A 16,916-nucleotide genomic window follows, 5' to 3' on the forward strand; every position below is an offset into this window, starting at 1 on the left:
AAGTTCTTTATAGATTTTGGATACTAACCCTTTATCTGATACGTCATTTGCAAATATCTTCTCCCATTCTGTCAGTTGCCTTTTAGTTTTGCTGATTGTTTCTTTCACTGTGCAGAAGGTTTTTATTTTGATGAGGTACCAGTAGTTCATTTTTGCTTTTGTTTCCCTTGCCTCCACAGATGTGTTGAGTATGCAATTGCTGCAGCCAAGATCAAAGAGGTTTTTGCCTGCTTTCTCCTGGAGGATTTTGATGGCTTCCTGTCTTACATTGAGGTCTTTCATCCACTTTGAGTTTATTTTTGTGTATGGTGTAAGATAGGGGTCCAGGTTCATTCTTCTGCATGTCGCTGTCCAGTTTTCCCAGCATCACTTGCTGAAGAGACTGTCTTTATTCTATTGGATATTGTTTCCTGCTTTGTCAAAGATTAGTTGGCCATACGTTTGTGGGTCCATTTCTGGGTTCTCTATTCTATTCCATTGATCTGAGTGTCTGTTCTTGTGCCAGTACCATACTGTCTTGATGATTACAGCTTTGTAGTATAGCTTGAAGTCTGGGATTGTGATGCCTCCTGCTTTGGTTTTCTTTTTCAAGACTGTTTTGGCTATTCGGGGTTTTTTCTGGTTCCACACAAATTTTAGGATTATTCTAGCTCTGTGAAGAATGCTGGTGTTACTTTGATAGGGATTGTGTTGAATATGTAGATTGCTTTGGGTAGTATTGACATTTTAACAATATTTGTTCTTCCTATCCAGGAGCATGGAATCTTTTTCCATTTCTGTGTGTCTTCAATTTCTTTCATAAGCTTTCTATAGTTTTCAATGTATAGATTTTTCACCTCTCTGGTTAGATTTATTCCTAGGTATCTTATGGTTTTTTGTGCAAGTGTAAATGCGATCAATTCCTTGATTTCTCTTTGTGTTGCTTCAGTGTTGGTGTATAGGAATGCAACCAATTTTTGTGCATTGATTTTATATCCTGCAACTTTGCTGAATTCATGAATCAGTTCTAGCAGTTTTTTGGTGGAATCTTTTGGGTATTCCATATAGAGTATCATGTCATCTGTGAGGAGTGAAAGTTTGACCTCCTCCTGGCCGATTTGGATGCCTTTTATTAGTTTGTGTTGTCAGATTGCAGAGGCTAAGACTTCCCATACTGTGTTGAATAACAGTGGCGAGAGTGGACATCCCTGTCTTGTTCCTGACCTTAGGGGGAAAGCTCTCAGTTTTTCCCCAATGAGGATGATACTAGCGTTGGGTCACTCATATATGGCTTTTTGTCATCTTGAGGTATGATCCTTCTATCCCTACTTTCTTGATGGTTTTTATCAAGAAAGGCTGCTCTATTCTGTCAAATGCTTTCTCTGCATCTATTGAGAGGATCATATGGTTCTTGTTCTTTCTTTTATTGGTGTGATGAATCACACTGATTGTTTTGCGGATATTGAGCCAGCCCTGCATCCCAGGTATAAATCCCACTTGGTCATGGTGAATAATTTTTTTAATGTATTGTTGGATCCGGTTGGCTAATATCTTGTTGAGGATTTTTGCATCCATGTTCATCAGGGAAATTGGTCTATAGTTCTCCTTTTTAGTGGGGTTTCTGTCTGGTTTTGGAATCAAGGTAATTGCTGGGCTCATAGAAAGAGTTTAGAAGTTTTCCTTCCATTTCTATTTTTTGGAACAGCTTCAAGAGAATAGGTGTTAACTCTTCCTTAAATGTTTGGTAGAATTCCCCTGGAAAGCCATCTGGCCCTGGACTTTCGTTTTTTTGGCAGATTTTTTATTACTAATTCAGTTTCCTTACTGGTTATCAGTCTGTTCAAATTTTCTATTTCTTCCTCTTTCAGTTTTGGTAGTGTATATGTTTCTAGGGATTTGTCCATTTTTCCAGACTGCCCATTTTATTGGCATATAATTGCTCATAATATTCTCTTCTTATTGTTTTTATTTCTGTTGCGTTGGTTGTGATTTCTCCTCTTTCATTCTTGATTTTACTTATTTGGATCCTTTCCTTTTTCTTCTTGATCAAACTGGCTAATGGTTTATCAATTTTGTTAATTCTTTCAAAGAACCAGCTTCTGGTTTCATTGATCTGTTCTACTGTTTTTTTTTTGTTTTTTTTTTTGGTTTTGATAGCATTAATTTCTGCTCTAATCTTTATTTTTTCCTGTCTTCTGCTGGTTTTGGGTTTTATTTGCTGTTCTTTTTCCAGCTCCTTAAGGTGTAAGGTTAGGTTGTGTATCTGAGATCTTTCTTCCTTCTTTACGAAGGCCTGGATTGCTATATACTTTCCTCTTATGACCGCCTTTGCTGCGTCCCAGAGGTTTTGGGTTGTGGTGCTATCATTTTCATTGACTTCTATACAGTTTTTAATTTCTTTAACTGCTTGGTTAGCCCATACATTCTTTAGTAGGATGTTTTTCAGTCTCCAAGTATTTGTTACCTTTACAAATTTTTTCTTGTGGTTGATTTCGAGTTTCATAGCATTGTGGTCTGAAAATATGCATGGTATGATCTCGATCTTTTTGAACTTACTTAGTAGGGCTGATTTGTGTCCTAGTACATGGTCTATACTGGAGAATGTTCCATGTGCACTGGAGAAGAATGTATACTCTGCTGCTTTAGAATGAAATGTTCTGAATATATCTGTTAAGTCCATCTGGTCCAATGTGTCATTGAAAGGCATTGTTTCCTTGTTGATTTTTTGATTAGATGATCTATCCATTGCTGTGGGTGGGATGTTGAAGTCTCCTACTATTATGGTATTACTATTGATGAGTTTCTTTATGTTTGTGATTAATTGATTTATATATTTGGGTGCTTCCACATTTGGCACATAGACACTGGGATGGTTTTGTATAATGTTTTTACATTTTCCCTGTTTATGCATCTTTGAATAAGCATATTATGGCCTATTAGCTCCAAAATTGTATAAGAGGCGTCTCCTCAAATTCCCCATTTATCAATGAATGCTATTATAGTTTTAATAGGAAGGGTGATGGATATACATTTATAACACCATTCCATGTGCCACTGCCAGCCTCTATTATTCTGTTTTGGTTTAGAGGATTCTAGTATTTGGATGAAGAATGGGAAGTACTGTTATGGTAGGATCATGGAGGAGGGCCAGCTTCTTAGTTATTTGGTTGGTACAGACCTTGCATTTCTAAATTCAGGGCATATGGGACTTAGATGTAGGAAAGGTAGGAGAGTGAGCAGGGAGTAAGGGTGACAAAAAAAGGACAATTTTCCTTCCTATTTTCATTACTACACATGGCCAAAAATTCAATGGCCTTATGATTAGTAAAAATAAGTCTCAAATGCAGGCAACCTTAACTATTATTCCCAGTATTATGTGATTCTGTCTTTTTTTCTTTTGTACAGCATCAAGTATTTTAGTGACAAACTGGTCAAGGCTGTAACTGCTGCTAACCAGGTATTATTTTAAACTAGAACTCATTATTTTCTTTAGAACATAAAATTAAGATGTAGTCAGTATTCAGAGTGATTACTATGTTAAGTAGAAAATAAGTCAGAGGACAAGTGCATTAAATCACATTCTACTTTCACGACATTAAATATATTTTATGACACTCACTATTCTGAAATTCCTTGTACTTCTTTTGTCCAGTTAGATTGTTCTTTGTCTCCAAGATGGACCACTTTAGATGGCGGGGCAGTTCTTCCTAAATAAAGCTTCTGTGTTCCTGGAGGTTCTTCCAAGTAAAATCTTAAAAGATTAAAATAAAATTAAAATGTATTACCCCCAAATTTGTGGTTTAATATAGTGTTCTAGTAGTATGAGTCTTCAAAGTGAAAAGGTTTCTACATGGTTATAATAGCAAAAAACCAAGCCTCTTTTTTTAAACTGTAATATAAATTTCAGGACATGGACTTGTAAACATTTTCAATCAAAATATAAGAATTATTACTCTTTCTCTTAAAAAAAAGATTAAACACAGGGGCACTTGGGTGGCTCAGTCAGTTGAGTCTCTGATTTCGGCTTAGGTCATGATCTCGCAGTTTGTGAGTTTGAGCTGTGTCAGGCTCTGTGTGGATAGCTCAGAGCCTAGAACCTGCTTTGGATTCTGTGTCTCCCTCTCTCTACCCCTCCCCAACTCATGTTCTCTCTCAAAAATAAACATGAAAAAAAAATACTTAATAAAATATAAATTTTTATAGAATTAAAAAATACTCTCCAATGCAATAAAGTATTTTTACTAAAAAGCTTAACTTGATTCTGATCAAACCACTATACTTAACTACCAGTTAACAGGAAATATATGGGATGGAGGACCAACTTAAATGAAACTATGAAGAGACAATCAAGTACATTCAGAATTCTACAAAATAACTGACCTGGACTCCTCAAGTAAAGAGGCAAGGAAGCTAGTTTAGCCAGGTCCCAGGATATAAAATCAACGTACAGAAATCAGTCGTATTTCTAGATATTACCTTGGGAAAGTGACATTTAAAATATAATATCATTTACAGCTGTAATCATTTACAGCTCCAAAATAATTTAAGCAGAGTAATTCCTTCTGCTTTATTTTTTAAAATGTTTATTTATTTATTTTGATAGAGAGAGGGAGAGAGAATCCCAAGGAGGCTCTGAGCTGTCAGCACAGAACCCAACATGGGGCTCAAACCCATGAACTGTGAGATCATGGTTTGAGCTAAAATCAAGAGTCAGACACTTAAGCGACTGAGCCACCCAGGCATCCCCTTTCTGTATTTTTATTTTTCTCAGTTATTTTAGATATTTTTGTTCTTTGCCTTTCCATAAAAATTTTAGAATATACTGTTCTGTATCTATCAAAATCTGGGAGAGATTTTGATAGGAATTGCTCTAAACCTATAAATTAATTTGGGCAGATTTGTTATCTTTACTATGTTCTGTTTTCTGATCCAAATGGATCTCCATTTATTTCAATCTTTGATTTCTTTCATCAGTGTTTGCTTTCTTCAGCATACAGATCCTATATATAATTTGTGAGATTTTTACCCAAGGTCAGACTTACTATAGAGCTACAGAAATAAGACAGTGTGGTACTGGGATAAAAACAGACATACAGATAAATGGAACAAAATGGAAAACTCAGAAGTAGACCCACACAAATGTACTCAACTGATTTTTGACAAAGGTGGAAAGGCAATGTAATGGAGGAAGGCCATCTTTTCAACAAATGGTGCTGGAGCAACTGACTCTTCATTCCTATTTCTGTGGAGAGGTCTGCTGCTAACCTTATGTATCTACACTTGTAGGTTAAGGACCTTTTGTCCTAGCTGCTTTCAGAATTCTCTCTTTATCTTTGTATTTTCCAAGTTTCACTACTGATATGACCTGTTTTTGTTGATTCTGAAAAGGGGAGTTCTCTGTGCTTCTTGGACCTGAATGCCTGTTTCCTTCCCCAGATTAGGGAAGTTCTCAGCTATAATTTGTTCAAATAAACCTTTTGTAGGAGAAGAGAAGGAGTAAAAAAATAAGATGAAAAAACAGAGGGAGGCAAATCATAAGAGACTGTTAACTAAAAAGAACAAACTGAAGACTGCTGGAGGGGAGGTGGGTAGGAGGGGGAATGGGCTAAATGTGTGATGAGCATTAAGGAGGGCACTTGTTGGGATGAGCACTGGGTGTTACATGTAAGTGCTGAATCATTAAATTCTACTCCTGAAACGAATACTACACTGTATGTTAACTAACATGAAATAAAATCTGGGAAGCAAAATAAAAAGTATATGGCACTTTCCATATGCTTCCATATAAATGGAACACTTCTATCTTCATGAAAGAAGAAGAAAAAAGAACATTCATTCATAGACAAATATATGAACTTTGACCTAAACCTCATACCAAATATAAAACTTAATTCACAGTAGATCATATATTTAAACGTAAAAGGATGAGGTAAAATTATCAAGTAAGCAAAACTTTTTGAATAAAATATAGGAGAAAATCTCTCGGACCTAGAGCTAGGTAAGGAGTTCTGACTAAAAGCATGATAGGTAAAAGAAAAAAGTGATAAACTGGACTATATCAGAAAGGTAGGGGGACTGAATTCTGATGATTAAAAGAATACTCAAGATTTCTTATATCCTCAATAAAAGCAGATACCTACAGAGGAAAAAAATTCACACTGGCATTTACCTCTCATCAACAAAATTATATGACAGAACACAACTGAAGTAGGTTTGCAGAAAACGAAGGGAAAAAGGATTGGGCCTCCACAATTCTAAACCTAAGTATGAGGAAAACAAAAACGATCTTTTGGATATGTTGTAACTCAGAAAATGTAAAATTTTCTCTGAAAAAAAGTTACTTTTGAAAGTTCTAGATGCATGAAAACTAACATCAATCAGATCAAATTTATGTGAAATAAAGATAAACAATGATAAAGAATAACTAATCACTGATACAATGATTGAGAACTCGAGTAAAATAAGAAATTACTCCTTAAATAGATGACCTGTATTTTTAAAAACTAATGTATTATTTAAATAAAACCTGGGAGAGGCATGGTAAAAGTAAGGTTATATACACTATTGATTCTTGTCAGAGAAATACATTTACTAAATAATATAATAACTGCTAGCAAAAATTAGGATATAGAACTTTTAAGTTATTAAAAGGAAAAGAAAGCAAAAGAGAAAAAATAATAAATGCATCTAAAATATCTCAGGGATGTATTGTGGTTAAACATCGAGTGATGTGATTAGAAGACTAATTTCACTAGAGTGTATAAATATTTTTATAATAATTATATCAGTTTTAAACAGGATCAATAAAAGCCATCAAGTAAGCAAAACAAATATAACTCTACAATGTATACGTCAAATCTTACTTACTTAGTTTCTCCGTCTGATACACCAACAACTCTAGCTTCTTCAAGATGAGGCCAATTAACAAAGACAGATTTTCCAAGCACTGAAGAAGCTATATTTTCTATACTCTTAAAGTAAAAGCAGAAAAGTTCACTCATGTTTCAGGTCCAGGAGAAAATTTTACAAAGGCAAAATTAAATAATTAAAAACTAGCTTGCATTTATAACTATGTTTAAAATCAATAAAGACTCAACTTAATAATTACAACAGGTATCAAATACCATTTACTCACTTGTGTCATTTATTCCCTATGCTCTTTTCAACCTTTCCTGCTCTTTTCAACTTTTCCATCTACTTGAATTCAGTTAGTTCTCTTTTTAAAAAAAAATTTTTTTTAAATGTTTATTATTGGGAGACAGAGAGGAGCGTGAGTGGGGGAGGGGCAGAGAGAGAGGGAGACACAGAACCTGAAACAGGCTCCAGGCTCTGAGCTGTCAGCACAGAGCCCGACGCAGGGCTCGAACTCACAAACCACGAGATCATGACCTGAGCCAAAGTTGGACACTTAGCCGACTAAGCCACCCAGGTGGCTCCCATTAGTTCTCTTAATTTGTCTTCTCTAAGTTGTACCTTTATTGCTAACTACTTTTTTTCTTTCTAGTACATTTCTATGATTTCTGTTTAGTTTTTTTTCCTTTTATTTTAAAATATATTTTTAAGTTGTTTTTAACCATGTGCCTTTCCTTACCCTTTATTTTAGTATGAATCTGTTAAAGGTGACCAAGTTTATCTTCCTCTTTACCAATCTCTTCTTATTAGAGAGGCACTATGACCAACTTAAAGTACTTTCCTGCACTATAAACATTATGACACCAGGAAGCTCGTCTCCTTCTCATTTTCTCAACAGCAATGGTAGTTACTAGTAAATTTTAATTTTAATCCTGAATGAAATTACTTGGTGAGAAAATAGGTTTCAGTGAAATTAAACAGAAGAGCACTGACCTATAATGTATTACTGTCCGTAATAATGGCCAACATTACTAGAAATAATGTTTAGCAAGAAACCTAGGTTCTTAGGTCTGCTAATGGTCCCTTTTCTAATCTCCATTTAAGTTTCTTAATTTGTAAAAGTAATGAGTTGGAACAGATGCTTTACAAAATTCTATATAGTTGTAAAATTCTATGATTCTATTATTCTCATGATAATAATATCATGTATAATTCCATGATTTTCTCATGGAAACGGAAAAGTGAAAAGACAGCAGAAATGAGAAAAGGGCTATTATTCATTGTTTCATACCATATAATCAGATAACAGAATCTAAGAAATCTGATTTCATTTCAGTCTGTAGTTGGTATAATGAAATAAGAACCCTAGACTTAAAATTAGGAATCATTGGTATAAATTTGCGTTCCACCTCTTTCCAGCTATAGAATCTTAGGCAAATCATTTAAACCCCACTGAGACACAGTTTTCTTCTGTGAGAATAAGAAATAATATCTACCTCACAATGTTTATTTGGTGATAAAATAACATACACAAAAGCCTTTATAAACTATAAAATGCTATGTAAATACTCTGTATGAAATAATATGCTAGGTAAAATTCTAGTTTTAAAAGGAAATATTATAATTATTATTATGATTATTAAACAACTTTTTGGTAGAAAATGAAGTTTAACTACACATTTTCATTCAGTTCTTTTGTTTATTATGCTTAATTATTATTAGCAAATGTTTAACAATTAGAGATGACCAGTTTTAGACTTCTGCATTAACTTTTAATTATATTCAGACATTTCTTAATGTCAACATATAAAACAAAACAATGGTTTCTGATAAATAAAACAAGTTTTAACATTAAAATTAGGATCCCTTAATTATCCTTTTCTCCTCTATACATCTATTTCTATTTCATTCTCCCACTTCTCCCCTTTAGTTTTCAAGGGAAAAGTTGTCAGTTTCTCAGGTTAATCCTTTCACTTAAGGCCAAGATGAGACTCCTTAATACCTCACATGGGGTCTTCTTATCATAAACATCCCTTCCCTCTACACTATCTTTAAGACCTCCTTTCTCCATTAGCTCTACCTGTCTTCTTTTAACATGGATTTAGCTTGTTAAACTGTCTGTTCTCTACCTACAGTTATGTTTCTAGACCTCTTTCAATGATAATCTTAACTGAGGGCCTAATACCTGCTATGTCTAATTTCCACCTACTTAGTCCCCGGATTAGAAGTTAGGAATGAAATCTACTGGAATGAAATCCTCAAAGGCCAATAATGGTGCCTGAAGGACAAATTCACAGACCTTGTTTTATTCTTCTTGCACTGTATGTAGTATCTACTCCATATTTCTGTGATATTACTTAACTTGGAAGTCATTTTCTCTCAACTCTCTGTATGTTATTATCATTTTCACTGGTCCCTTTTCCACCCTTTATAACTATGGGTATTTCTTAAAGCTCAGATCTTAAACCCTCAGAGTCTATTTTCTTCAGGAAAATGAGCTCCAAGGCCCGAGCCATCATCTCCTTGCTGATGACTTTATATCCTTATCTCCCTCCAAGCTCCAGCTCCAGGTATTAAATTGCAGCCTTTCTGGGCTGAGGTTTTTTCACCTGAACCATAGAACGCAAAACATAATTTGACTATTTTCCCAATTCTCCCAAGAACGGTACACAGCTAATCCCACTCTATATGTACAGAAGATAAGTTAATCTACCACATTCAAATGGATGACTTAGGGCATCCGGTCTTAGATCTCTTAATAGAACTCTTACTGAGAAAGACTGGCAGGGCAGCTCCAGTTAAATGTCTTAGCATTGCCTTAAAATTTCATCATTATTTATCATTAATCCCCTCAAACCAGAGACTTCCCACTTTAACTTCTTTATTTGGAAAACAGCAATTATTTTCTAGTTAATTAGGCTGGATATCTGAGAGTCGTATTTAGTATTTTCTTCCTCTTTTCATCCCCTATGTTATATGAACAAATGATGAAACTTGTCAATTTTATTAGTCTTGTTCACCCAGATCTATTACTATTTCCACAGTTTTTGTCCTTAACACCTAACGCTTCTGTAACCACAACCTCTGAACTTTCAGGCTTTTTTGTTTCTTCCATTTCTCTTTTGTGCAGTTTAGTCTATTATATTGCCACCAAATTAATCCTTATGAGAATACGATTTCAAGATAACAGTTATGGGGGGGAAAAAGTCCAAACTCCTTTTAGCCTAGTATTCAAGGTCCTCCATAATCTGGCTTCAATCTGTTTTTTCAATCTTATATTCTATTATTTCCCAACACAAGTCCTCTGCTTCAGTCAGGTTTACCTAGTTCTTCTCCTCAAATATATCACATTTATTCTAAAAAAGGAAAAAGTATTAAGAAAAATTTCAGACATACAAAAAGGTTAAAAAAATATGATAATGTATCACATATTTATTTTTGACCACAATTTCCAGCTTAAGTTATTCCTTTCAACTGGAATACCCTTCCCCTCCTTTTCTTCACTCTGTGGCAATCTTTCTCATAGCACTCAGCTCAAGCCTAGTCTCATCTACAAGCCTGTACTTAACTCACACAGCTTATCTCCTTTTCAAAATTTGTAGAGCATTATTTGCTCATTAGATCACAATTACATGTGTTCTTTAAAATCTGGGTAAAGGTTTCTTTATTTACTATGAACTTTTGAAGTTACTACATGTTATACCTCTTTGATAAACACACTGAAGCTAGAACAGTTTTATGCATAATAAGCACCTAATAATATACAATAAAGAAAATACTTACAAGTTCATCTGATTCTGCACTCAGTAAGATTTCTAACATCATGTTTTCTCCACGACTACTTTGTTGGAATACTTGAACCCCATTTTTCTTCAAAAAAAACTTTAAAAGAATTCAGAGAGTTTAATTTTAATTCTTTCTCCATAATCACTTTACATTCAATAAGGTGAAAAAATTCTGAACTAAACAGCCACTGACTTTGTGTTTGATGTGTTTCAGAGTAGGAAATCCACAGAAATATAATGCCTTCTGGTCAACCCTGGTTATTTTGTTCTTGCTTATGTCTACACGCCAAGCATCTAATGATATTATTTTATACCTAGAAAATAAATCAAGGCATTTAACATTCAGACAAATTACAAGCAATCACAGTTTTTCAGTATTCCCTAGAATTTTTTTGCAAGAGTCATCCTTGCTTTTAAGCAAGGGAATGACAATTTGTCTTTTAAGACAAAGAAAATATACAGCAGAACAACCCAGATTCTTTGTTATTATTGATCTAGACCTAAATATGCCTATAGATTACTGAATGGAAGTTTTCCCCATTAACTTAAAACATATATATATATACACACACATTTATGTATATATTTTTATATATTTAATTTAGAAGCAAAGGGACATATTAAGCACATTACAAATCTCCATATCTTCCATGTTCTAAAACTCAGATGGAAAATAAACATTTCATAATATCTATTTCATCTTTCTCTTTGCTTTAACAAAAGGGAAAAGTGCTTTCCATGCCAATAGCATTCTTGCAACCATGGTGAACGTTCCGAAAACCTGCTGGACTTGCTGCAAGAAGTATGGCAAGACCCAACCCCACAAAATGACACAGCATAAGAAAGGCAAAGATTCTCTTTATGCCCATGGAGAGTGGTGTTATGACAGGAAGTAGAGTGGCTATAGTGGGCAAACTAAGCCAATTTTCCAGGAAAAGGTTAAAACTACAAAGATTGTGCTGAGGCCTGAATGTGTTGAGCCCAACTGCAGATCTAAGAGAATGCTGAATATTAAGAGATGTGAGCATTTTTTAAAAATTTTATTTATTTATTTTAAGTGAGGGGGGCACGGGAGGGGGTGGGGGGGGAGAGAACACATGTGTGCCACTAGGGGAGGGTAAGAAAAACTGAGAGAGAATCTTAAGCAGGTTCCATGCTGTCAGTGAAGAGCCTGACATGGGGCTCAAAACCATGAACCTTGAGATAATGACCTGGGCTGAAGTCAAGAGTCAGACGCTTAACTGACTAAGCCACCCAGCCGCCCCTAAGAGATGCAAGCATTTTGAACTGGGAGGAGATAAGAAGAGAAAGGGCCAAAATGATCAAGTTCTAAGCTTCATATTATGTTACATTATGAAGACAATAAAATCTTGAGGTTATGTTCCAAAAAAAGGGGAAAAGCATAACTGGGAGATATTCACTTTAGCTGCCATGTGGGTAAATGATTTGCAGGGAAAATGAGAGAAAAGAAAAAAAAACAACAACAAAGACATTTTAATGAGGAAGAAAAAGAAGAAATGAGTTTCAGGCAAGAAAATATAGAAACACTTTTATTATTTTTTTCTTCTTTCCAGTTGGGTGGTTGGGAATATAAGAGGCAAAGTCATAACATATCAAAGTAGACACTGACAGTGGAAACAAAAATTTGTATCTCCTGTTGAGGTAGGAGTACAGATAAATTCTAGAGAGGAAAAATTAAAACCAAAAAAACTAAAAAACCTCAAGTTTAACAGAAGACAGAAAGGGAGAAGCAGAATCTGACCAAAGCAGAGAACCACAGAAACAATTCTGAGAGGGAGATGGTATGATCTTTTGCAAGTTGGGTGTAATTCATTATCAACTGACTATAGCTATCATAAATTATTTGTTAATTCTCCAAATATATTCAAAAGCTTCCCCCAGGCCCCAGGGGGAGCTGCTTATTGCTGTTGTTGAAAAATTACCAAATAACATTACCTTGTGCAACAACGTTCTATGGCAGGGAACTTTTCTGGCCATGGTGAGGGGTAGGTGAACTCTGTGTCTCTATCATACCAGCACATTAGGCACTCACTATGTTGGTTTCTTTTCCTCTCTTCCTTTTTGAGGGAGTGATTACACGTTTCCATGGCTTCCAATAATCGCTTCTAAATTTAAAGATTGAAGACAGGGGTTAAAAGTATAAAAATTATGTAATCTCAACATACAGAAGAGATCTTTTCCCTCAGTACACAGATTCATTATTTGTGGTCTTGAAAAACAAAAATCTTAACTCTCTCTCTCAAAAAATAAAATAAAATAAAATAAAATAAAATAAAATAAAATAAAATAAAATAATATAAAATAATGGGGCTGTTATAACTACCTATCCAGCTGGAAGAAAAAGCACATACACTCTCAACTTCCTACTATATACAAAAATATGTATTAGAGTAATACGACAATAAAAGTATTAGAAGAAAATCTAGGAGAGTATTAGTAACTTGAGGTGATAAATTCTTATTTAAGTAAGATTGGAGAAAACCTAACAGTCTTAAGGGAAAAGACATTGTTTTTTAATTAAAAAAATAATTTTTTTAAATGTTTCTTTTTGAGAGAGAAAGAGAGGGCATGCACACACATAAGCAGGGGAGGGGCAGAGAGAGAGAGGGGGACGGAGGATCCAAGTGGGCTCTGTGCTAACAGCAGACAGCCTGACACGGGGCTCAAACTCATGAACCAGAAGATCATGAGCTAAGCTAAAGTTGGACTCTCAACTGACTGAGCCACCTAAGCGGCTCAAGACATTTTTTTTAATTTTTTTTTTTTGTATTTATTTTTGAGAGACAGAGAGAGACAGAGCGTGAGCAGGGGAGGGGCAGAGAGAGAGGGAGACAAAGAATCAGAAGCAGGCTCCAGGCTCCAAGCTATCAGCACAGAGCCTGAGTCGGAGCTCGAACTCATGAACTGTGAGATCATGACCTGAGCCTCAGTCGGACGCTTAACCAACTGAGCCACCCAGGTTCCCCTAGACCTTTTTAAACAATACATAATGCATGTGACAGAAGATTTATCAGCAAATCAAGAGACAAATGCCATGTTAGAAAAGAATATTCCTAACATAAAAAGAATTGATAAAAATTCTTTTTTTAAATTCTTTTTTAAATTCTTTTTCTAAAAAAAAAATAAAGGAAAATGAGGGAAAGGATACAAACAGGCAATTTAGAGAGAAAATGCAAAGGGCAAGCACATGTATAAAAATACATTCAAATTAGGGATCAGAGAAAAGCAAATTTGAATAATGATAAAATGGCACCCATCATCAGCAGATTGGCCAAAAATTAAATGAAGCAATAATATCCAGGTCTGGAGAGGCAGAGTAGGGACTAAACATTGGTGAATCAGACTAGTCTTTTTGAAAAAAAAATATAAAAAAAAATAAACATACATTCCCATTACCCAAGCTATCCCACTTTTGGGAATCTATCTTAAAAAAATAAAATCTCCAGCACCTAGGACTGCATAGACAAACAAACAAATACATAAATACATAGCTACTTTTATCACAGCATATTATGTATAGTGGCAAAAAAGATGAAGATTCACAAGAAGCTGCAAAATTAGTACAGAGTGTTCCCATGTACCTTTCATCCAGGTTTTCCCAATGATAACATCATACACATAGCCTCAAGTACATTATCAAAATCAGGATAATGACGTTAGTACAACACTTTTAACTAAAGACTTACTCAGATTTCACTGGTTTTTGTATGTGATTTCTTATGTGTACAGTGCTACAAAATTTTTATCATATGTATGGATTCATATAACCACCACTGAAACTAGAATAAACAACTGTTACATCATCATGAAGAAACTCCTTGTTGCTCCTTTATAATCACACCCTATCCCCAATCTTCTTAAAAATTTTTTTTAGTTTTTAAATTTATTTATTTTTTAATTTTTAATTATTTTTTAAATTTGTAATTTGACTTTACTTTTTATTTTTTAAACTTTACATCCAAATTAGTTAGTATATAGTGAAGCAATGATTTCAGGAGTAGATTCCTTAATGCCCCTTACCCATTTAGCCCATCCCCCCTCCCACAACCCCTCCAGCAACCCTGTTTGTTCTCCATATTTATGAGCCTCTTTTGTTTTGTCCCCCTCCCTGTTTTTGTATTATTTTTGTTTCCCTTCCTTTATGTTCATCTGTTTTGTCACCCTATCCCCAATCTTCACCCCTAACAACTGCTGCATGTTTTACATCACAATCATTTTGTCATTTCAAGAATATTATAGGCAAACAGCCTCTCCTCTGTTGTCCAGCCTGGGTGACTCCCTTGGGCTGTATTCACTAAACTTCTATCTCCATAGGAAAAAAAAGAATATTATATAAATGGAACCATATAATACATAACATTCTGACTTTTTTCACTCAAGTGAATTTTTTTTCATCCAAGTTGCTTATATCAATAGCTCTTTATATTGCTGAGTAATATTCTACTAAATGGATATACTACCTTTTGTTTATCTACTCTCTCATTAAAGGACATATGAATTTTTTCCAATTTGGGTTATTACAAGTAAGTTGCTCTGAATATTTGTGTACAGGCTTTTGTGTGAAGACAGTGTTAATTTTTTCTAAGATAAATATCCAGGAGTGTGACTGCTGGATTGAAGAGTAAATGTATGTTTAACTTTATAAGAAACTACTGAACTATTTTCCAGAGTAGCCTCCTAGACTTTTAGTCTGGTAATTGTCTATGACATTTTCGAAGCATTTATAGAAAAAGTGGTATGAAGAGTAAAGAAGTAGCAAAATCCGGAAAAAATTATAAAATAAAAAATTTAAAGATCAAATCCTAGACTTTGAGTTTAATGTGTAATGAGATGAGATTTTTGGGAGAGATCAGTGAGTTTTGTATTTGGACAGGATGTGAATTTTGGCCCAAGGGCAGACTAGCAGACTGTCTAGTTCGGGCATCTGGGTTATGCTGGTCTAATCAAATATGTTTAAAGGGGTGCCTGGCTGGCTCAGTCAGTAGAGTATGTGACACTTGATCTTGGGCTTATGAGTTTGAGCTCAACGTTGTGTGTAGAGCTTACTTAAAAAAAAAAAAAAAAAAGATGTGAAAAAAATACAGTCGCCCTATTTAAAATATATTGGAGAGTGACTTTCCCTCTTCTATTTTCCAAGTTTGTGTAAAAGTGGTATTTCTTCCTTTAATGTTTGCTAGAATTCACAAGTAAATACATCTGAGTTGAGAATTTTCTCTGTGGGAAGGTTTTAAATTATGAATTAAATGTCTTTAAAAGATACAGGACTATTCAGATTAAAAATTTTTTGTTAGTTTTGCTGAATTGTGTCTTCAAAGAAATGTGTTCATTTCATTTAGATTGTTGAATTTGTTCACATAATGTTGTTCACAATATTCTTTAACTGTCCTTTGAATATATGTAAAATCTATAGGATACCTCCTTTTCCATTCCTGATATTGGCAATTCATCTGATTTCTTTTTCCCTCCCTCTTGTCCCCTTCCCCTGATCTTGATCAGTCTAGCTAGGATTTTATCAATTTTATTAACCTTTTTAAAGAACCAGCTTTTGGTTACACTCATTTTTATCTACTGTTTGCTCATTTTCTGTGGATTTCTGTTCCTATTTTTATTTTTTCCTTCATTCTGCTTGGTCTGGGTTTAATTTCTCATTTTTTTAGCTTTTGTGGTAGGAAGCTTAGATAATTTATTGTAAAACCTTTTCCTTTTCTTTTCTGGGTTTTTTTTTTTTTTTTTTTTTGCAATGACATGGATGGACCTAGAGAGTATTATACTAACCAAAATAAGAGAAAAACAAATACCATATGATTTCATTCATTTGTGGAATTTAAGAAACAAAACAAATGAACAAAAGGGGAATAAAAAAGAGGCAAACCAAGAAAAAGAGTGTTAACCACAGAGAACAAACTGATGGTTACTAGAGAAAGGGTGGACTGGGCAGGGGGCAGTGTGGAGAGAAGTTAAATAGGTGCTGGGGATTAAGGAGGACACCAGTTGTGATGAGCACCAGGTGTTGTATGTAAGTGATGAACCACTAAATTCTGCACCTGAAACTAATTTTACACTATATGTTAACTACCTGGAATTTAAACAAAAACTTGAAGGGAAAAAAAAAAAAGAATATATGTGTGTACATATAACTATTGCGGGCACTGACCTCATCAATAAAAGGGATTAGGACCACAGCTTCCCATTCCTGTTGTTTCCCATTTAGGTCAGTTTTAAAATCAGGCGGATAATATTCTATAATTGGTGAGTCTTCACTGGTCATCAAGTGCTATG

The 16,916-nt window shown here is 34.5% G+C and overlaps 1 protein-coding gene and 1 long non-coding RNA gene across 3 annotated transcripts in view; one reads left to right on the forward strand and one right to left on the reverse strand.

The window, feature by feature from the left end:
* The window catches only part of LOC121033764 (5'-3' exoribonuclease 1), an 86,442-nt gene that overhangs the window by 67,662 nt on the left and 1,864 nt on the right, over positions 1-16,916 (reverse strand). For both annotated transcript variants that reach the window (XM_040480380.1, XM_040480379.1), the window contains exons 2-7: positions 16,792-16,911; positions 12,573-12,742; positions 10,810-10,930; positions 10,615-10,713; positions 6,847-6,950; positions 3,599-3,730 (exon numbers count right to left, since the gene is read on the reverse strand). In XM_040480380.1, coding sequence (XP_040336314.1) covers positions 3,599-3,730; positions 6,847-6,950; positions 10,615-10,713; positions 10,810-10,930; positions 12,573-12,742; positions 16,792-16,905 — 740 coding nt within the window. In that variant the 5' untranslated portion in view covers positions 16,906-16,911. The remainder of the gene's footprint in view (positions 1-3,598; positions 3,731-6,846; positions 6,951-10,614; positions 10,714-10,809; positions 10,931-12,572; positions 12,743-16,791; positions 16,912-16,916) is intronic.
* LOC121033765 (uncharacterized) overlaps positions 1-16,916 on the forward strand; it is a 28,817-nt gene that overhangs the window by 3,099 nt on the left and 8,802 nt on the right. The window contains exons 2-3 of the long non-coding RNA XR_005792103.1: positions 206-219; positions 9,129-9,133. This is a non-coding gene — a long non-coding RNA (uncharacterized LOC121033765). The remainder of the gene's footprint in view (positions 1-205; positions 220-9,128; positions 9,134-16,916) is intronic.

This window comes from Herpailurus yagouaroundi, unplaced genomic scaffold (genome assembly GCF_014898765.1).
Source record: "Herpailurus yagouaroundi ecotype Mexico unplaced genomic scaffold, PumYag 159, whole genome shotgun sequence".
In the NCBI taxonomy this organism is placed as follows: domain Eukaryota; kingdom Metazoa; phylum Chordata; class Mammalia; order Carnivora; family Felidae; genus Herpailurus; species Herpailurus yagouaroundi.